General features: G+C 39.0%; 2 protein-coding genes across 3 annotated transcripts in view; one reads left to right on the plus strand and one right to left on the minus strand.

Moving 5' to 3' along the window:
- Positions 1-22079, minus strand: part of LOC582843 (nose resistant to fluoxetine protein 6) — a 39587-nt gene extending 17508 nt beyond the window's left edge. For both annotated transcript variants that reach the window (XM_030984556.1, XM_030984557.1), the window contains exons 1-9: positions 21956-22079; positions 12594-12871; positions 10816-10967; positions 9527-9608; positions 6559-6664; positions 4710-4923; positions 2101-2230; positions 1408-1581; positions 365-461 (exon numbers count right to left, since the gene is read on the minus strand). In XM_030984556.1, the coding sequence (XP_030840416.1) occupies positions 365-461; positions 1408-1581; positions 2101-2230; positions 4710-4923; positions 6559-6664; positions 9527-9608; positions 10816-10967; positions 12594-12837 (1199 nt within the window). In that variant the 5' untranslated portion in view covers positions 12838-12871; positions 21956-22079. The remainder of the gene's footprint in view (positions 1-364; positions 462-1407; positions 1582-2100; positions 2231-4709; positions 4924-6558; positions 6665-9526; positions 9609-10815; positions 10968-12593; positions 12872-21955) is intronic.
- LOC115923818 (uncharacterized protein K02A2.6-like) lies at positions 13497-17651 on the plus strand. Its single transcript, XM_030985165.1, has one exon. The coding sequence runs from the start codon at positions 13497-13499 to the stop codon at positions 17649-17651; it is 4155 nt and encodes a 1384-aa protein (XP_030841025.1).
- Positions 22080-23459: the final 1380 nt, after the last annotated feature.

Genomic DNA, 23459 nt, shown 5'->3' on the forward strand with positions numbered 1-23459 from the left:
ACGAATATTAACAATGACTTTGCATTAATAAAGCACGGCTCATCGCCTCAGCTATATAGGCGAGCCCATGGGGTCCACATGTTATGTAGTCGCTGTAACTTCGCTAAATTTGACCCCTGTTGACCCATAATTTGGAGGGGTGCGGAAAATGAGGTTTTAATTTGCTTATGTGCAATAACGAAAGGGTAAATACTTGTTATTCTGTTATATTTGTATTCTCCATTCATTCAGTTTTCCATTTATATCAAGTTGTATTTTTTATCGGATAGGTCTTTAAAATAGCTAATGGACTCTTGAAATAACAATCAATGATAGCTCCTTGTGATCATAGTGGTTACAGTAGGCATGAAATTGGATTTCTTACCTCAGAAAGAAGAAGGTATCTACTCCTAAAAATGCATTGGCGATAGCTTGGAATGCAAAGTTATCCAACCATCTACCAATGGCTGATACAATATTCTCTGTATAGAAAAGAAATAGATTGTAACAGTTTTTACCCCTTTGGCGCATCACAAACTTAATTGTCATTGTGATGTACACGTGCATAGGGTACTGTTTTAGGTCATTATGACATAGTGAGCACTGCTGTTATGAAGACACAAAAATTCAACCAATAAAGTTTGGGGATTTGGACTTATAAATAATAGTGCTAGGAATATACTAATGCGAGTGTGAGTGTATACATGCATATCCCTCCCCTCCTCCTCTTCATCATTACATGCCCCTCTCCCCCCCCCCCCCCATTATTACCATCACATTATCAATAAGAAATGCATAGCTGGTTTATGAACAAAAACCATAAATGAACTTTCAAACAGCAAATTTTACATTTTCATTCCTGCAGGATTCTTTTTGGCAACTTCAGGCACGTGTATGCCATCAGGGTGGCGGAATAGGCTAGTTGCCCTTCTCCCTATTAATGAGCAGGTGATTTAATATCCTCAGGCTTTAAATGAACAGAACAGGCGCTCAATGAACAGAACAGGCGCGTACGCAGGGGGGGGGGGGGGGGGGGGGGTTTTTTCGGGGGTCAACCCCCCTTCTGTCAAATTGATTTTTTTTTTGTGTTTTGGAGGAAACCCCCCACCCCTCATTTTTCTTTTAATAACAAAAAAAAAAATATACAAAAAAGTTTCAAAAAAATAAAATTGTGCTAATGGGTGACCCAAAACAGGTGACCTTACCCCCCACCCCTCCCCCCAATGGAACAAAATATCGATCGGCCAAATTTTTTGGACCCCAAAAAACACAAACATGTGCCCCCCCCCCCCCCGCTTATTCAGCGCGATTTTCAAATTTTAAAACCCCCCCCTTCGAAAAAATCCTGCGTATGCGCCTGGAACAGAGTAATGTGTATTCACATACTGGTTATCTATCGAATCCCTAGCGATAACCCCTCCTCCTTACCACTTGTTTGGGCCTGCAAGATGAAGATTAGCGTGTGACCCAATATGACCCAAGATATGCTGATGACACGGATTCCATTCAAACAAGATATACTGCCCTCTGCCTGCTTGGTGTTCAGAAGCTTGGGCAGGTTACGAGACATCGCGAAACAAAGCAGCACTCGTACCAAGACATCTGTTACAGTAAAAACAAAATAGACACATGTGATGAGAAGCTGCGACTCATATAACAGTCATGGTTAAAACTATAGTTCCTTGGTGGTTCAAGACTGCACTATGCCCCCTCGGCTTTGTTTAGGGGCACAGTTCAGTATTGATATATTTGTTTTATATTTTTCAAACCAAACTATATAAAAATAATAATGATAATAATGTTTCCTGTCAATGAAGTAATTTTTATTTTTTTTATTTTTTTATTTAGGTTTTATTTCCACATTAACTGCAACATATACAAAGTAACAAAACATGTACATAATATTTGATTGATACAACAGTAATAAAAACGATGTAATGGCAAGTCACTAAATACATATGATGCTAACAATTATCTGCAGTAATGAGGAGGAAACCTTGGAAGCATTATGCTTGTAATTAAGGTTCCCTTAATGAAGAGTGCAGTGAGAACAGCGCAGACGACAGTACCGCGACCGATAGTACATTGATCTTGATCGATGTAATAGTGATAACTACTTACTTGGTTGTGTCTCATGTTTTACATCAACTGAGAGGACAGTGGTGGACCTTGGGGGTATTCCTGAAGATAATAAAGGCGTCTTTTCAGTCTGGGGATTATTAGGCGAACTACTCTTATCTTCACTGTTCATCTGTGGAATAGCAAAGCAATTAAGAGCCAAAATCTTCAGGTAACATTCATAAAGAACAAGAAATTTAATTCATGATTGGAACAAATTAGGTGGTCTGTTATTTAATCTGAATAACTGGAAGACTATAAACATCTTTGAAGGAGAGTAGAATCATACACATGGGACGAATTTATGTTGAGGTATACATGATCATGATGATGGTGATAGGGATGATGACAATTGTAACAGTCTCCAGTTAATGTGATTTCGTCAACTGACAGACTATAATGTATATTCAGTGAGAGGGTCCACTCATGCCTTTTATTAATAACCACTGTACCAAAATACCCCACATAGACATAACATGTAAGTAAACAGAAAATGGGATTCTCAAATCACATTTTGTAGTTGTGTATAAGACGCACCCCTATTTTGGGGGCCAAGAAAGGAAAAAAAAAAAGAAGGAAAAAAAAAAGAAAAAAAAAAAAGAAGAAAAAAAGCCAGGTCCGTGTTCAAAAACCCACGCGGGAAAGGACCTTCATTTTACTGGGAGGTGCAGTTGGAGGCGCCAATTTTTGCTTGTGAACTTGTCACAAATAATAGTAACAATGAAGTTATCAGAATAATGAACTCGCCACAAATAATAGTAACAATAAAGTTAGCAGAATAATGAACTTGTCACAAATAATAGTAACAATGAAGTTATCACAATAATGAACATTTAGTAACAATAAAATTATCACAATAATGAACATTTAGTAATAATGAAGTTAGCAGAATATGAACATTTCAATGTTCATTATTCTGATAATTAGTTTTTAAAACTAAAGATGACAGGCAGATTTTCCTCTAAGTCCAAACAGAAATCCCGACATTCAGGTAGTGTTTTTCTAGTTTCTGAGTGGTAGATGTATGACTGAGCTGGGGGACATTGCCAGGCACAGTGCCAGGTGGAGGGCATAAATCAAAACTTTTTGTACCCGAGAAGAGCACCCCTGACTTTCGAATTTTTTTTCGGTGGGAAAAAGTGCGTCTTATACACAGAGATTTACAGGTAGTTAAAATATCACCATGATCCCAACATCTGATTAAAAAATAAATGTCACCTTCCGTGTAGGGAATTTTCCCAGCTACAACATATCAGAATCTGGAAAACAAAATCATTCAAATATAATCGCGATATTGCTCGAACAAGACTGGAATGTAGAATCAAGATTTCAGATAAAGTTAACTCCCATAGGCATACAACACGTAAATCACAAAAATTCTGACATGTTACCTTTAATTGAAATTTTCACGATGATGACGTCATCAAAAAGAAAAATAGTGAGGATTTATCTTGTAGAGAATTGTCTTAGCTACAACATATTAAAATAAAGAGAGAAAATCAATCAATATTTACAGAGATACAATTTTCCATAAATGACGTCATAATACCAAATTCATATTTTGATTTCCAAGGCCATTTATTATAATGATGTCATGATATACTTAATGGCCAAATGAGACATGAAATCATTATCTGAGACTCATACTCTATCCAAATATGAAGAAAAAAATTGGGGGTCCCCAAGCATCCCAAAGAGCTGTAATGGAATTTGTTTAGGCTTGTTTTTGCCCATACACTGTATGTATTACAAGAGCTCACACGCACAGACATTTATCTTGAACGGACGCTCATTCCATTATTAATGGTAATGAAGAGATACCTGTAAACATGATATCAAATTGTTCCAAAAAAGGGAATATCATAAAGAGAAAAATGGCTATTCTATGTTGCGGTCATGAGGAACTAAATTGCACGCGCATGGCGATTTTTGTTGTTGAAATGCTAAAAAAGGCCTGAAACAAATGCCAAAAACTTTGAGACACACGCATTTATTGTCCTGAAATTGACCGGAGTGATATTGAGCTCAATCAGGATAAATATGAATGAGAAATGATTTTCCGTAATAAAAATATGATCATGAGTCGAATGTCAACAAAAAATGGCGCATGGGTGACATCACAAGTACTTGATGAACTTGAAAATGTTGCTGTCACGTCTTATAACAAAGACCTACATGTATGACTGCTTGAGTTATCCTCTACACAAAAAATCAGACAAATAAATAAAAATAGAGAAATAAAGAAAGAAAATTCTGACAAAACTAATAGGTGATCTGTCGATATCGACAGACCAACAAATGAACTTAGTTCCCATAGTCTTTACTTTACGCATTAAACATGCAAGGACCTCACTATCTAGCCTTAAGGGCTACACGATCGAAAGTGCTGCCATTAAGGCACTTAGAACTACTGTACTTGGAGAAATAAAATAATTAAATTGTTGACAAATCCTTCTTACAAGACCTGAAAAGGTCATATTAACATTGTGTGTTCACTTGATAGTAAGACCTTCTATTGGTTTGAAAACAAACAAACAAACAACAAAAATCAAACATTCACCCAAACGCACAGAGAAAGCAACTTCTAATATAAAGTGGGTCAAAATATTTACCTCATTTTCATCTTCATAGTCAACAGACAGCTTCTCGTAGAGGTTGGATGCTTTGCTGTGTCGCTGCCGTGATGACCCTTGACCTCCACTGGCTGAAAAGTTCCCATTGGCTTCCCCTGATGGGTTACTGCTGCCGGCTTGAGATGAACTCTTGAGGCAGTAGTCTACCACAGAGCCCACTATCGTCAGGGCAACAAGCGTACTGATAGCGACACTGTTAGGAAGAGTAGTAATAAAACAGTGAGATATGATCATCATTATCTTCACAAATAGCTTCATTAATGGCATATTGATAGATCTACACGTGTAACCGGAGTTTCATGTCTGAGATTATAAATTAATCTGTAGATCTATTTTTCAAAAATACAGGGAAATGCAGAAGATACAGGGGTTTAATTATCTTCATAAATAGTGATCAATATAAGTTATGATGTATATCCGAAATCTGTGGACTAATGATTGTATTTAAATGTTAATGTGAAATCAATGTTTTATTTATTAATAATTACATAATTATTCATTATAAATACTACCAATAATAAATGTAGTGTCAATATTTTACAATTCTCATTAATATGATCAGATTATGATTTACTTTCTGATCGTTAATATCATAACTTATTTTCTATGACTCTAATCATTACCAGTTAAGGTGGACTTCTGCTTTTCACTTCATATATACCCTCTCCCTTTATCAGCCGCTCCTTTCTTTCGCTTTCCCCCTTTTTCCTCTTCACTTCCTTCCCAGAACTTTCTTATTAATCGCAAGCGTGTCATCTCTCTCTCCCTCTCCCCCCCCCCCCTCTCTCTCTCTCTCTCTCTCTCTCCCTCCCTCCCTCCCTCCCTCTCTCTCTCTCTCTCTCTCTCACTAACTCAAGATTTTCACACTTGGTCATCAATATACTCCATGTTACTTACCACATCATTCTAAGATGATAAAAACAACACCTACATCTAATCTCTTTCCATTTAATTAATATTTCTGAAATGTTAATTACCTCATAATATTATCTCATTGAACTATGTATCATAATTCATCTGTACAACTGTACATTTTATGTTTATATATTATGCCCTGCTTTTGCATACATTGTCAGGGGCCTTGTGATATATACATGTACCTGTATGTCTGTATTATTATGATCTCTTTGTATCACTGTCTATTTTGATTAAGAAATAAATGCTTTACCTACTATCCACATGACTAACAGCCTTTTCACACACAGCTAAAATTCTATAAACATGATTAGTATAAACGTGTTTGAAACGTGTTTAAACTAATCACGAGCCTTTCACACACAGAAGTTTCGTTACTTTAGTGAGATACGAACTTCGTATCTGCAGCCTGCTTTTAGGGGCGTATAGATCGCGACTTCGTATCTATCCCAATATCGATCGTATAAACGATGTTCACACTGGGAAATTTTGTCTATAAACATGTTTAAAACTGTTGAGTGATTCTAATCATCTTTAGATACGATGAATTTTAGCTGTGTGTGAAAAGGCTGTAAGATATATTAGGAGTATCAAGTCTGGGGACCTTCATTAAAGCTAATGGTCAGTTGCACTATAACAAAAGGAACTGTATAAGAAACTGGCTTCACATAATTATATTATGGTGTTGATGGGATGTTGGACCAGCAAAATAATAGGGGGAAAAAAGATGAAGGTTGTTACGAATGTTAGTTATACATATTTATCATGATTATGTTAATACAGGTATGAATTTGTTATTTATTGAGTATTTGTGTGAGAGGATGATTATTAAATCATGTATAATGATCATTTATAATGATATGAAAACAAGGTAGAAGTTACATTTATTGAAAATCACAACAGAAAGCCTTACCAGGTTAAGATGAAGCCTATATCAAAGTTTGTGTTGGGCTTTTCAGTACAGGAGACAGCGGAACTTACTAGGTTCTTGATGGTCAACCAGGGTACATCCAACATAACTAAATAATGCAAAAACAAGAACATCAAAAATAATAATAATAATAATTGTGACGTCTTTAATAACATAGTGCTCATGTCTGGCACATTGCCACTCCTGGCGCTCCATCATCATTACCCTGGCTTTAGCACGGCTGCCTTTATGGCGCTCAAGCATTTCAAGGAACTAATTCCTGCCAGGTAAGAAACCATTTACCTCACGTGGGTGGAGTATGGCAATAGTAGATTAATGTTTTGCCGAAGGACATTGGTGCCGCAACAGGGAATCTGATGAAAATGAGTGAAATCATAACTCCTCAACCTATATTTGCACATATTTTCCCCAATTTTAAAGAAAAATCCAACCTCGATAGCAAACTACTCTAGAAGAAAGCAGGAAGAAGAAGAAAAAAAAATTAAAGAAATATGGACTCAATGCCCTATTGAGGAAAGCAGAGGGAAGGCTGATTGACAGATTGGAAATGTGTGGCTGTGGAGTGGGAGAATTTAATTGGAGAGACAGGGCGCACTAATGAAGAAGTACTGGATTGATTGAACAAACAAAAGAACTTGAGAGAAAAAAAATCTGAATAGGACACATCTAATACAGGGGGATAACATGCTCAGGGACATATGACAGAGAGAGAGAGAGAGAGAGAGAGGGAGAGAGAGAGAGAGAGAGAGAGAGGGAGAGCCCTATGGTACATCCAAGGCATGCGTGATAGTGATCATGCAGTTCACTTTGAATTAAAGGGATCCGGTAACTTTGTCTCAAATTCTGAAACAAAATTCTGGATTAAGCTCATGATGCAATGATAATTATAAACCTTTAGGTCAGTCAGGAACCCCATGAATTTTACAAGCCGATCGCCTGTCTGATTATCAAGATATTAATGATTGGAATTACAAATTTTGAAAACCGTTCGCCTGACGGTTTTCATAACACTACAGTCTATTGGGAAAACGAGTATGGTAAAACCGGTCACTCAAAGATTTTTTACTTTTTTGAGGCACTCCTTGATCATTTTGAAGCGCAATTTTTTTAGGGCTTCAATATTACACCATATCACAGACACTGATAACATGTAGGGCCATGTATCTCAGATTTAACATTGTTAAACGATCCCTTTAATGAGGTGACCTGCATCCTGCTAGGCTTCCTGTGTCTAAGGTGAATTATCCAAACTGGCTAATAGACCAACAAATACGAGTTCAAGTGCATGCAATACAAACAGAATATTACATCAGGTAAAAGATATCATCACAACATATTAAGTAGTATTGATAATAATAAAGAACTTAACATGCCACATTAGCAAAATAATATATTTTCCAATTGAAATATAATTCAAAGAAATGATACTACTAGCACTGTAGCAGGGTGGGCCACCAACAAAAATTCAAACATGTAAAATTGAAACTTGGAAGAAGAACTAATTTGCCATAAGTTCCTTCTTGTGGCCAGGGGTTCATTGCCTGCTTCAGGGCATTAAATGGCAACTTTGAGAATCTTAGATGTTCTCTGGTGCAAACTGGGGCTGTATTCTGAAAACGATGTTATCTTTCATGCTAGGGACATAGATGTCAATGGTCATAACAAACTCAAAATGCCTGGGACTAACACTTACCATTGGTGCTTGCACAGACAATAACCAATGGCATAGATCTCCTAACTTTGATTTGTCGTGACAATCAATAATGTTTTGCGAACACAAAAGATAACCTCGCTTTAAAAATACCACCTCTATAAGCTTTAATTTGAAACAAGTTCAAATCTTTTGCTTCTATTTTATAACCTGTCACTGTAAAACATTAAAATGACCCCGTACTGAGAGCGTGATAGCCAAGGTCACAAGAGTACAGACACTGTATGGCAGAACAAACTCGGTAAGAAATGTGGTGTCATTGACTCTTCAGTAAGTCAAGGGTGCAATCAACAAGTAAATGTTTGCAGACCAAACTAATTTATCCGTTCTAATCATTTTACAAATATTTATTCACAGATATGGCTGAAATTGACACAGTCTGAGTACTTTGACAATCTTTGAATGCATTATTGATAACTTAATGCATAACTTAATTGTACAGAACAACCTTCATTCACAGTTTGTATAACCTGTTCTATAAGTCCTTTTTATAATCCTGTTTTTTCCTTCATATTTCATAAAGTGTTTGTTTCTTACAAACATATTGACAATAATTAAATTTTCATTCTTGTTTGAGTTTTGTTCCTACTGCATGATGTTTAAGGAAAATCTATATAAAAAGTTTTGTAGTAGAGACAAAATAAGCTAGGGACACACTGCATTTACAAACTCATTTTTCATTTAAACTTCTCACATCATTTTCAAAGACAGGGGAAAAAAATATGAAGATGACAATAAAAAGGAGAAGAAGGAAAAGGGAAGAACATGAAAACAAACCTGAGAATTTATGACAAGATTTTTAAAAAAAGCAGAAAACAAAGCAGAGACAGAAGAAAAATCAAAAGAAACAAGAAACTCAAAATCCATAAAACCCCATAATAGCTGCATAGAAACAGGATTTCCATCTAACCATATGATGAGGGAATTAATGCAACTTTTATGATAAATATTAATCTAAAAACAAACAAGCAAGTCATTTCTGATTGTGACATCATTCATATCCACACCCTTTTTCAGGTGAATAACCTGTACAAAGGAATTGCGAAACTCCCTATGTTTATTGTAATACTTGGTACTTGGTACTGGTCGATGGTCCTCCAACATCCTCCTTGTGGACTTTGAACATGAGGTGGTAGTATTTACTAATAATATCATACACATTTTGTTGGATTTATAATTCTGATGGTTTTGATAAAGATTTTAAGAAAAAGAAAAGTAAAATTGAAACTCCAAGCTTACCAAGCAGAAGTTCCAGACTATTTCTCACATCTTCCTCACTGCAAACCTCTGGGGCACACACACCCCACTGAATGGGAAGTACCTGATATGAAAGAGGGTACATTCTGTTATTCCTTTAACCCACTGAATACTTTAAGCATGAGATTTTTACTAAAATGCAATTATACGAAAATCATGTAGTATCCAATAGTTCACATATCCTAGGACTAAATAAACTATGTAACAGGTTGTACACATGTATACTGTAGTGCATAATTATTATTTACATGTACATGTATCTAGTAATTTGTTTGTACTTTTTTCACATTATGTGACTTTAACGAAGTACACTGTAGGTAAATCCAGAAAGTTTCACAAACAGCAAAACTGCAGGTTGTAATTTTCAAATTGTGTAAGGCATGAAACTTTTGTGAATCTAGAGAGCTTGCAAACTTCTGTATAGGCTTCTGTAGAGGTGCTGTGGTCTAGTGGTTAAATCCCTGGACCCCCCTTTTTTCTCATCTGAACAATGGTAACGAGTCCCTTTAAGAGGGAAACAATGGCTGCACAGAAGTACAGACCATTAAAGGCAGGCTTTACTACTTCAGCCAGAAGGGATTAGACTGCCCAGCGAGCCAGCGAGGTCACTGTGACAGGTGGCTATCTCATTAACTCAGCTCTCATTTAACATAACAAAAAGATGATCATGGGGGACCAACAGGCACGATTGGGGAAGTTTTCTATATAGAGGGAGCAAGTAGCTACAAGTAGGACAGTGTGCCTTTAAGTACACCCTTTTGTAATGTCACTCTTTAGTGCCCATACATGTACTAATTAATAGAAAGTTAGAATGTAGGGCAACACAATAAAAACTGTATCATGTACAGTACAGTAACTGCTAGTACATGTCAATGTGGGGGGGGGGGTGGGGATTCCAGGAATTGCAGTATAATCTGTGCACATCCTTTATTTATTTATCTCCATTTTTAAGAAATAAATAAATCAGCAATTGACAGACAAAACTCTTATAAAAAGGTAATCCCAAGTTCTACATGTAGGTGGAATTGCATTTTTGATTCACTCTGAATTATTATCATGAAGTAGGTGGGATATCTGGACCAACAAAATATTAAAAAGAAGTCACACTAAAAGTGAAATCCTTTTTTTGTTTTTTGAAAATGATTTCTTATTGATCTTGGACTGAATGAACCTGTACATAAAGACCACCTGCCTATAAGAACCCCTCTTCTTGTCTCCCTTGAGCGGCGTCTTTATACACAGGTTTGACTGAAATGCCAAGTCGATCTTACCGTAGAGACACCTAAGAGCGTGCTCAGGTTGGCCCCCATTCCCACCAGACAGTGTCGAAAGCTCTCTACTGCCATGCACTGATCAAAGTGACCCAACCAGGCAAGGTTGCCGGCCAGAATACCTGATGCAGGTTTGCCAAAAGAATCCAGGACTAGAGAAGACAATTTATATAAAAAAATGACAATTTACCAGTAATGTTAAAACTTGATTCGCTAAGGCTTGTGTTCACATTTAAATTAAATATGTCAGTCAATGTTTTTTCACTTACATGCATGTTGATGGCAAGGGGGGGGGGTAACATATAAAAAGTATCAGTGCACAGTAAGGCCATTAACATTTTCAGAATTAAAAACAAAATAATCAGAAATTGATCATTTAAGCAATATGTTTTTCATGTTTTTATTCATTGAAAAAAAAAATTAAAAATAGGAGGCGGCCCCCAAAAAGGAAGCGGGCGTGGCGCTAAACATGATTTTTAATTTTTTTTTTTAATGGCCTAAAAGTCCTCTGCATACTCCTGTTGCAGGTATGTTAAAGAGATGTGAAGTGTAATTTGCTGGGGTTTACCTTGGCACATGGAGATAAATTATTTCAAAAGGATAAAGTGTGCAAGATGTTGAGATATACCGGTACATACATGTATAGTCCTCTATCTAAGAACTTTTTTTTGGGGGGGGGGGGGGGGAGGGGGTGGGAAAGGGGGAGTTTGAGGGATACAGTTGACAATATAAATTTTTTTTTAATGTGTCTGTCAATTCTCAAATATCCTTTAAAAGGAGATTTAATTCTATTGATCGAGACTGAAAAAATCAATCTTTCTATCTGTGCATGTTATGTGGTTATCAAGGTTACACAAAATGCCAGTCATGTTATTTGAATAATGATGTACCCTTTCCTCTATTACAGAAATCAAACATTCCACAGACACTCTTCATGGTATCAAGAAGTCTAGACTTTACTTATAAGATTGCATGGAGCTATTGTAAATGTTAAGTAGTTGGTAATCAAGCCACCATGCTAAGTACCGTGTACCATTCAAATAACACAGTCTGCATAGTGTACGTGTGTAGTTTACCTTGTGTACTCAATGAAGCCAATGAAGGGCATATTATAGAAAAGAACTGTACCTCATCAATATACATGGGCCTAAGAGAGTATTCAATCACAAGGATTATTGAGCACTCAATGGCTGCATGCAAGCTTTTCATTTGACGATGAATGCAGGCAATTTATCATCCATTAAGAACCACAGGAGCATTACATGACCCCCACTAGCTCTTTTCCCCCTAGCTGTCATGCACGATTCAGACAGTCTTTTATCCCCAATTCGATACAAAAGTATAATGCCACAGTTAGGCTTTAAAAGTCGTAATTAAATCGCTCTACATTTCCCGGATTAATGAGCTTATAGTTTTTGACAATTCTATAACCCCAGTAGTTGTTGTTTACATTCTGTATTCAAGAGCGACACTTCCGGGTTCGCACTCACTTCACCCCACGAGGTCATCAAATCGGGCCTCAATATTCTTGCGAAACTTGTGATCAAACATGCATGGTTTAGAATACGATTTTCAAAGTAGCCGTTCTCCTAAACACAACCTTCTAAAGTGATGCTGATGTGTTTTTCATGCACTAAGCTTGAAAAGGGTTTATTTTTGTTCCGTATTCCCCTTTAACATTGTCAAATGTCAATCTTTTCAGAGTTATAAAATGTCCTTGAAAAGTCAACAGTCAAATATGCATGAAAGTGATTTATACAAAGCACAAAATTACCTACCTGGCACTAGTTCTGCTGTTTCATTCTGCAACTTCTGAAGCTCATACAAACACATTGGAGAAACGTCATTAATATCAGGAGCATCGGTGGACAACATGAAACCATTCAGGTTTACCAAGGTGTCGGTAGAGTCTGTATTCCTTCTCCTGGCAGCACAGCCTGGATACATGGATAACCAAAGGATGCATAGCAGCAAACTTATGTGTGCGAATGCAGTCAGTCCTGCAGGCCATCGACGCACCATTTTGGATTTTTTGAAAAGGCAGCTTTTGGAACACCTGTAAATGAGTTAAAAAATAGAAAATAGAATTTTCAGCACACAACTCTGAACCATATACATGGGATTTTGTTGAATTATGTACAAGGTACTAGTACCACACATTTTTGGAAATAATTAACCTTATACCAGTAGTTTGCCCCCCCTCCATAGCTGTATCTACAAAATGTATCAGAATGTGTACAATAGGTTTGTGTGTATTACCGGTAGCAGGGATTAGTTAATACAGTGACCTAGCTACATGAACCTTTAGACATTGAATTTTTCAAATAACATTTGAATATATCAATATACAAACTCTATTTTGCTTTGACCTTTAAACTTTATTAAGGGATATGTCTATATTCTGCCAAAGTGATTTGACATGCACTCTACTGTCATGATAATGAATATGTATCAGATTATGCAAATGTGACACCTGTGACCTCAGGAGGTCAGATCGCATGTGCGCGATGTATATGCGATACGCGTGACTTGATACCCAGTGCGGGGAATAAACACCAGACTATGGTTTATGGAATTCAACTACTTTGTTAGTTTGTTTGCACTTAATATGTGACATTGGCGACGAGGATTAATGTTTCTTGGATGTTGAATCTGTGGCTACGAGCTGGAAAAGTTTCAACATGGCATTCGCTGGAGCGGAATTGTTAGCGCTTCGAGGAGTTCCACACTTCGATCCGACGGGTGGTGCAAGTATTGTCAGCGGCAAGTGGAAAGCTTGGCTTGAAGAGTTCGAAGCCTACGCCGATAGTCGCGGCCTGTTTCTGGACGGATGTACGCCGGCCCAGGAGGCGCAACGGAGAGCACTGTTGCTGTACACTGCGGGGCCTGTGGTAAGGGAGACTTTCAAAACACTTCCCAATAAAGGAGAGAGGAATGAGTATCAAAAAGCCACAGATGCCCTAAATGCTCATTATGTTGTCAAACCTAATGCTACGTTTCAAAGACATTTGTTCAGGAAAACAAAGCAGGAAGATGGTGAAACGGTTGCCCAATTTGTTACCAAATTACGACAGGTTGCTATTGGATGCAATTTCGTAGCTGGGGATGTAGAAAACCAAATTCTTGACCAAGTAGTTCAGTACTGCAGAGCTGATAAACTTCGCAGGAGAATGCTGGAGAAAGGAGGTGAGCTCAAGTTAAATGATGCATTGTCCATGGCTGCTGCTCTAGAAGCTGTTGAAGGTCAATTTAACTCCATGTCATTGAGAGAGAGAGAAAGGCCTAGAGCTGGTGGACAAGTTCAAGTGAACCAAGTATCGTATGAGAATGACAGAAAAAAGAATTTGGAATGCTACCGATGTGGGAACAAAGGACATTTTGGGAAGGATGCATCATGTCCAGCCAAAGGAAAGATCTGTCGGAAATGTGGAGGCCAAAACCACTTTGCGACGATGTGCAAAAGTAAGGCCAAGAGCACAAGTGAGGCGAGAGGAAAAGTCAGAGATGGGAAGTCCAGAGATGGAAAGAAGTATAAGAATAGAGTTCGCCAAGTGGAAGGTGAACCCGGACATGATAGTGATGATGACAACAGCCGTGGCCGTGATCAGAGGTACTATCAATTTGCTGTGAATGGTGATCATGAGAAAGTCCCAATAATCATTGGAGGTGTCACAGTCCCAGTGATAGTAGATTCGGGAAGTGATTGCAATGTAATAGATCAGATATTGTGGGAGAAACTGAAGAAGGACAAAATCATCTGCAAATCTACTAAGAGTACCAAGAGGCTTTATCCGTACACATCACAGATACCATTAACAACTGTTGGATGTTTCACAGCCACCGTAGAAGTTGGCAAGATGAAGTCGACTGCAGAGTTTGTTGTCATCAAAGAAAAGGGAGAACCTTTACTGAGCAAACATACGTCTAGAGAGCTGGGAGTGCTCCAGGTGGGAATTGTACATGTAAATGCGGTACAGAGTTATGCAGGTTTAAAGCAGGAGTTTGAAGCAGTCTTCAAAGGAGTAGGGAAGTTGAAGGGCCGACAGGTGCGGTTAGCAGTGGATGAAACGGTGAAGCCAGTGGCCCAGCCTGTGCGAAGGACTCCATTTGGACTGAGAAAAAAGGTCGAGATGAAGATTGCGGAATTGATCAATCTCGACATCATTGAGCCAGTTGAACGCTCCACGCCATGGGTAAGCCCAGTTGTCATAGTTCCAAAGAGAAATGACGAAATTAGACTTTGTATCGATATGCGTAGAGTGAACGAAGCAATCATAAGAGAACGTCACCCCATTCCCACTATTGAGGAAGTCCTACAGGAGCTGTCGATTAGCAAGGTCTTTTCGAAAATAGACCTGAAGTGGGGGTACCACCAACTGGAGTTACATCCGGAGTCTAGAGAGGTGACAACCTTTGTCACTCATTGTGGGTTGTTCCGCTATAAGAGACTGTTGTTCGGAATCAATGCTGCTCCAGAGATTTATCAATATGAGATACACAGAGTGATAGCTGGGATAGAAGGAGCTGCGAACATATCAGATGACATCATTGTGCATGCATCGACCCAGAAAGAGCATGACAAGAGGTTGAAGCAGGTGCTTGGCAGACTGCGGGACGCAGGACTTACTGCAAATGCAGAAAAGTGTAAGTTTGGTGTCTCTGAGTTGGACTTCATGGGGCACAGACTGACTAGCGAGGGACTCAACCCAGGATTGGCCAAGGTGAAAGCAATTGCAGAGGCCCGTGAACCCCAGACTGCAACTGAGATGAGAAGTTTCTTGGGGCTAGTCAACTACTGCGCAAAGTTCATTCCGAACTTTGCTACATTGGCAGATCCACTGAGAAAGCTGACCAGAAAGGACACGCCATTTCAATTTGGTCATGAACAGCGACAAGCGTTTAAGTCGCTAAAGGAAAGCTTGATGAGTGCAGAGACCCTGGGCTACTATGATCTAAATGCACCGACAAAAGTCATAGCGGATGCCAGTCCAGTTGGCTTAGGAGCAGTGCTGGTGCAGGTGCATGGTGATGGCCCGAGGATAGTAGCATATGCCAGCCGCTCGTTAAGTAACGTTGAAAGGAGATACTCTCAGACGGAGAAAGAAGGCCTTGGACTTGTGTGGGCTTGTGAAAGATTCCATGCGTACCTGTATGGAATAGAGTTTGATCTAGTGACTGATCACAAACCGCTTGAAGTCATTTATTCACCGAGATCTAAGCCATGTGCGAGAATAGAGCGGTGGGTTCTGAGGCTTCAACAGTACAAGTACAGGGTAGTCCACATCGCAGGAAAGTCCAACATAGCAGATCCATTGTCAAGATTGCTGAAGGATGATCAACCGAGAGAAACTTCTGTGTTGGAAACAGAAGCAGAGAGCTTTGTGCGTTTTGTGGCAGTCCAGTCAACGCCAGGTGCGGTGACAACGAAGGAAGTCGAAAGAGAATCTGAACATGATCCTGAACTCGAAGTTATCAGAGAGTGTATTCACAGTGGACAATGGGATGATTGTCCATATAAAGCATACATTCCCATCAAGGATGAACTCTGTATAATTGGTCAGTGTGTGCTGAGAGGTAGCAGATTGGTGATTCCACAGGCACAGAGGCCAAAGATGGTGTCATTAGCTCACGAAGGACACCTGGGCATTGTTGGCACCAAACAGAATTTGAGAACCAAGGTATGGTGGCCAGGATGTGAGAAAGATGCAGAGAAATTCGTCAAGACTTGTCATGGTTGCCAAATCACAAGCAGGGGTAATCCACCAGAACCAATTCGAAGTACTATGTTGCCAACAGGACCTTGGGTGGATGTAGCTGTTGATTTCCTAGGACCACTTCCGACAGGAGAATCTATACTTGTGGTAGTTGATTATTATAGCAGATACTACGAGTATGCAATCATGAAATCAACCACTGCAGAGAAGACAGTCAAAGCCCTGGCTGAAATCTTTGGCAGACATGGGTTACCTGTGACGTTATACTCAGACAATGGACCCCAGTTCATCTCAGAAGTTTTCGCAGAGTACATGAACATTACAGGAATTCACCACCATCGGGTGACTCCTAAATGGCCCCAAGCCAACGGCGAGGTCGAAAGACAGAACCAGAGTATAGTGAAAAGGCTTAGAATTGCACAGGCAGAAGGCAAGGATTGGAAGGAGGCCTTGCTGACTTACGTCGCAGTCTACCGGGCTAGTACTCATTCGACAACGGGAAAAAGCCCGGCAGAAGTGTTGTTCGGGAGAAAGATCCGAACTAAACTACCACAAATCCAAGACATTAGTGAGGATCAGGAACTCAGAGACAGGGACCTCCAAATGAAAAGTGGTGCAAAACACTATGCAGATCTGAAGAGGGGAGCTGTACATTCTGACATAGTGCCAGGAGATAAGGTGATAGTAAGACGTGATGAAAGGAGGAAACTAGACACGCCATACTTTAGCCAGCCATATACAGTGACAGCAAGAACAGGAAGTATGGTAACTGTGAAATCTCCTGACGGAGTCCTGTATAATAGGAATGTATCAAGTGTAAAAAGATACATGTCCCGAGACACTCATAACGAAGCTGCCAATCCAGAGAGGACAGATGGCAATCCTGAGGCGGTGACCGGTATTCCTGAAGGGTCGGACGGTAATCCTGAGGCGGAGACCAGTACTCCTGAGGCGGTGACCAGAGATCCAGACTCAGAGGCAGCGAGCAACACATCAGGCGGTGACCAGAGACATCAAGATGGTGATACCCAAGCAGAGACAACAAACACCAACGTTCCTATGGCAGCTAGTAGACCACAACGCCAGAGAAGATTCCCTAAGCGATATGATGATTTTGTGTGATTCCAGATCAATATGGTGGGGAGGAGCTCTTTGTAAAATAGCGACAGTGATATGAAACTACATGTGCCAAGGAGAAATGTTTGGAAATCATTGGTTGAAGCCAAGTTATGATTTAAAGGGTGTACGCCTTGCGCTGCCCATATTTGTGAAATCGACATGTTGGAGAAATCACCATGGAAACCAAGCGTACGAGGAAGTTGTGTTATGTGCTAAAATAATAAGTTCTGATATATATGTTTCAATATTACACATACATTAATCAATGTAAAAGGGTGTACGCCGAACGCTGCCCTTATTGTATGTGATAGGTGTTGCGAAAAACACAAGTTTGAGTTGGAGCATCGATCAGTTTTCAAAAATGGATTCAATCATCGAAGAGAGTATTTCCAGAAACTTCAGCTTCAGCTAGTCGTATGAACGCTTGGAGATAACAGATGATTTACACGAACTCAAAACTAGAACTCAAATAGTATCCAGTGAACAGTTGAACTTTTATTTGGACCACAGACTAGATGCATGAAAGATATTGCATGAAAGATATTATATTGCATGTTATGTTTTATGTTGTTCAACAAAGTTGTTTGGAAGATAAAACATTTGGGAAAAGTTTATCGACCAGATAAATTTGTTGTTTGTTAGAAGTTGTTCTTTGAAGAAAAAAAAGAGAAAAAAAAGGGAAGAAACAAAAGCAAATGCACCAAAGCATGTTTATTTCAGTAATTCACATATGGCTGAAACACAAGAACAAAAGAAATATTACAAGAATTTTCAGTGAAACTATAGTATAAAAATAGACCAGGATAAAGTTTCATTCTGGCAAAGGAGGGATGTCATGATAATGAATATGTATCAGATTATGCAAATGTGACACCTGTGACCTCAGGAGGTCAGATCGCATGTGCGCGATGTATATGCGATACGCGTGACTTGATACCCAGTGCGGGGAATAAACACCAGACTATGGTTTATGGAATTCAACTACTTTGTTAGTTTGTTTGCACTTAATATGTGACATCTACCACAACGAGCAGAGCGTAAAGTTCTGTCAGTCTCCGGCTGTGTCTGGTTTAGCTACAGCTACAGAGCCTATGACTTTAGTATGTTTAGTCTCACTGTGGAGACACTGTTACGAACAGGGACTGACAAGGGTTTGTGCAGGCCTGCAAACTTAGACTAAGGGACAGAATTAGAAGGTTCCACTCCAAATGATAAATCCAAAGGGTGGTATTCTCAAAAGCGGACTAACTTTAGTCCATGGTTTAATCCACTGACTAAGTATGGAATGCCAAGTGTCCATATATGTTTTTGAATAATTTAATCTGTCACTAAATTAAAATAAAATGTAATAACATAATAAAATAAACAATATAACTATGATATAATTATGTTATCATAGTAATTTAGGGACATATCAAATTATTCAAAAACATATTCATATGGGCACTTGTCATTCCATACTTAGTCGGAGGATTAAACCACGGACCAAAGTTAGTCCGCTTTCGAGAATACCACCCAAAGAAAGCAGTGACAAGAGATGCCAACAATGCAAATATCACTTCACTGCAAGTTCACTCAATCAGGCCAACATTGTGTAACAAAATTGTTATCTGGCTGGGAAAATGGTTATCACAGCTCTTTCCCTTTCTCTTTGCTTTGACGTACTGCAGGAAGTATTCTTTTCCACTATTCAATGTCATACAACATACATGTACATGTACATGTATGTCATTGCAATTGTACCAACACATTATAATTAATTTCAACCTCTCTGAAAAATTTATAAAATATAAATTACTGGTTTTCTTTGGCAAACACTTTCATGCATCAACATGCATTTTTTTTTTAAATGCAGTTGTAATAGGAGCTTGGATCCATTTTACTGCTTACTTTACAGTGAAAATCTTCATTATGCCCAGTGCTTATATTCTGACAAATATATGTTTGGCACACTAATGCACCAAAACAACCCCAAAATGACTACCAGTATTTCTATTCCTCTATATTTACATTTTTGTCCTGCTTAGCTGGTATCAGCATAGAATAGAAGCTTGGATTCATTTTACTGCTTATTTTTACAGTGCAAATCTTCATTATGACCAGTGGCATATCTCGAGTCCAGCTATTATATGAGGGGCATTGATCCAGGGGGGGGGGGGGTGCACCATCTTACTCAGTGGATGAATTTCCATAATTATAGATATACAGCAAGGCCAATTTACTTTCTTCTTTTCTTTCTTTCTTTGCCTCTCTCTTCTTTGCATTTACCCATCTTTGGTGTCCTATTCCCTGTGGCTAATTATTATAATTATTATGTGCGCCATCTACACGTTCGTAATGGCGTTATCACAGTTTTTCCTTCATAATCTTTTTTGCCTTCGGCGTAGACTAGAAGGGATGAGATTGATTTAGATGACTCCGGCAGCGAGAGTTTAACACGGCTTGCAAGATTTTCAACATGGATGTCGATTTTGACCCATAATTTCCTTAAAAGGGACCATTAAACGGATTATTTCAATCAAGTTAGTAAGTGGAACCGATGTATTATAGCCTAGAAATCTAGGCCTAATTTACATTTGGATATACACGAGGTAAAATGACATTTTGGGGGATTTTGGGGGCAAAACGCTACACGACCTGAAATGGCCGTGGCATTATCAAGGGAATGTGTATAGACGGTTTCCGTCTCTAAAGAGAGAGCCGGCCGACCCTACCCCAATTAAGAGGCTAACGAACGAAAGAGACGGAAACTTCGGTCTAGCCAAGCACCTGCGCCTGCTGTCTTTCGATCATCTCTGTAACTCCAGGAAGCTCCGGGCATCGGCGTCGAAGCTGGAGTTATTTTCTCTCACTCTCTGCAGTTAGGATCTAGACTAGAGTCTTCTTCTTCTTCTTCAAGATAATCTGCCTCCTTCAATACTGAAGATTCTTGCAGATGCCGTATACTAGTCTACTCGGCCTGTTTTGGGGTGTGCAGGTTGACCATTACACCGCGGGTTTCCCCTAGACAGAAATAACCATCTGATTTGGGTCATTTCTTTAATAAAACTGACATTTGTTGTCTATAATCGGAGGTCTAGTGGAGCCAGACGTAGTCTCAGTGGAACAACCGACGATTAGAGAGACTGAAGCTTTCGGTCTAGGTTTCCCCTATTAAACTCCAGGAAGCTCCAACACCGGCGCCGGAACGGCGCCGGTGTTGGAGCTTCCCGGAGTTAGGTTTCCCCTAGACCGAAAGCTTCAGTCTCTATAATCGTCGGTTGTTCCACTGAGACTACGTCTGGCTCCACTAGACCTCCGGTTATAGAGACAGAACGATCGCCTATGCCAGCCTATGTTGAACTTATTCCGCTAGATTTTAGCCGCTAGGCCCCTCCCACAAACTTGCCACGGCCGTATTGTTATGCCCCCAAAATCCCCCAAAATGTCATTTTACCTCGTTCATTTCCAATTTTAAATTAGGCCTAGGCTATAATACATCGGTTCCACTTACTAACTTGATTGATATAATCCGTTTAATGGTCCCTTTTAAGGAAATTATCGGTCAAAATCGACATCCATGTTGAAAATCTTGCAAGCCGTGTTAAACTCTCGCTGCCGTCAATCTCATCCTTTCTAGTCTACGCCGAAGGCAAAATGATTATGAAGGAAAAACTGTGATAACGCCATTACGAACGTGTAGATGGCGCACAGTTTTTCCTTCATAATCATTTTGCCTTCGGCGTAGACTAGAAGGGATGAGATTGACGGCAGCGAGAGTTAAACACGGCTTGCAAGATTTTCAACATGGATGTCGATTTTGACCGATAATTTCGTTAAAAGGGACCATTAAACGGATTATATCAATGAAGTTAGTAAGTGGAACCGATGTATTATAGCCTAGGCCTAATTTAAAATTGGAAATGAACGAGGTAAAATGACATTTTGGGGGATTTTGGGGGCATAACAATACGGCCGTGGCAAGTTTGTGGGAGGGGCCTAGCGGCTAAAATCTAGCGGAATAAGTTCAACACAGGCTGGCATAGGCAGTCGTTCAGTCTCTATAACCGGAGGTCTAGTGGAGCCAGACGTAGTCTCAGTGGAACAACCGACGATTATAGAGACTGAAGCTTTCGGTCTAGGTTTCCCCCTACTCTTGTACATGTACACAGAGATCCAAATAGTATTAACCAGGTTCAGATACCTCGACAGCTTCAATCACATCATGACATCAAAACAATTTACATTAAGCTATAGTATTAGGCCTAACGGTTATCAGATTGAATTCTGCAAAATATTTGAAAATGTATAATTATGAATGCACTTACCGGCTTACCGCCGACGAGACCAAACCAGCTGGTAACTTTTTGACCAAACGGAGCAGAGATATGATAGTGCAGTGACCAAAGGTAGCGGGTAGTCTGCAGGCACAGACCCTAATTTGACACTTAATCAAAAAATCAAGTTGTGCCTTGAGAGAAGTCTAGCCCAGCTACCTAAAATGATTTTATGTTGACAGCCTGTCTGGAATCTCCGCAAAATGCGAACAATTGAACAGTGTCGTTTTTTTTTTTCCCTCCCTTTTTTTTTGTTTCCATTTAAATTATTAAAAAACTTGAATTCGGCGTAAATATTCACAATTGAATGACACACGCCCTTAAAACTAAAACAACAACAACAACAACGGTTCTGCTTCTTTTTATGTACCAGCATTCTCCCTTCAACAAGCCAAACGATTGGCGGATCACACCTCATCTTTCAGAGCCGAATTGGCTGCAATTGTCCTTGCGCTTAATTGGCTGTTGGCATTGTTATTTTTTGTGATTCCGTATAAGCGCCCTGCTCGCCATAAAGGATGAAAAAGATATTACATTAATTTTGTAACTGAAATTATTACATTAAGTACAAAATTATCGTATCAAGGAAAACACATACACTTAGAATGGATTCCTAGCCATTGTGGTGTACACGGAAATGAAATGGCAGATTTTTATGCAAAATCTGCTTTACAAAATAACATTGAAATTTGTAATAAATTATCCTTTTCTGAAATAAAGAGTATTATTACCAGCAAGTATATAAAACTCTGGCAAGACAGATGGAATAATTCTGATAGCTCTCTTAGACATATACTGCCTACAGTAAATCAACCATATGAATGTAAGTTGAACAGATTTGAAGAAAGTATATATTCTCCATAGATTAAGAATAGGAGTGATATGTTTGAACTTAGATCTCTTCAGATTGAATATACACTCGACAGGCCATTGCAATAACTGCATAGGACGTACTGAAACTGTAAACCACTTTCTCACTGAATGCCCAAAGTACAGTATTGTCAGCTGTATAGAGTAAAATGTTTATGTGTTACATGCGTACGCAGGGGGTGTTTTGGGGTAATTCTGTCCCTAAAAAAAACACGAAGTGGAGGGAAATGAGAGGGCCAAAATAAGAAAAGACAGAGAGAGGGAAAGAAGTTTCCAGAATTCCCGCTGAACTATTGAAATTAGGATTTCGATCGGGGAACTGTACATTTATCTTTGTGTTTTCTCCAAGTAATTGTATGCAGCTTGACCTTTTGTGTATTATATTCTTGAATGAATTACTATATCCATACACTTGAAGTTTTGTTCAACGGTGCTTTGCTTTTTAATTTGCTAGGGTGACTAATACGCATTTTTAACCAGGTGACTCTAGGTATATGGACTGTGCTAATATATTTGTATACAAATTTTCTCATTCCATTATGTTATAAAATTCCCCTATAATTACGTCTTTCTCTACTGACTCTACTGCAACAGTTTTTTCATCTATAACACTGGCGTAGGATCC

This window comes from Strongylocentrotus purpuratus, unplaced genomic scaffold, assembly GCF_000002235.5.
Source record: "Strongylocentrotus purpuratus isolate Spur 01 unplaced genomic scaffold, Spur_5.0 spur5_scaffold_14, whole genome shotgun sequence".
Taxonomy (NCBI): domain Eukaryota; kingdom Metazoa; phylum Echinodermata; class Echinoidea; order Camarodonta; family Strongylocentrotidae; genus Strongylocentrotus; species Strongylocentrotus purpuratus.

Coding starts and splice junctions, on each gene's coding strand:
- LOC115923818 (XM_030985165.1), top strand. CDS start 13,497: ATGGCATTCGCTGGAGCGGAATTGTTAGCGCTTCGAGGAGTTCCACAC.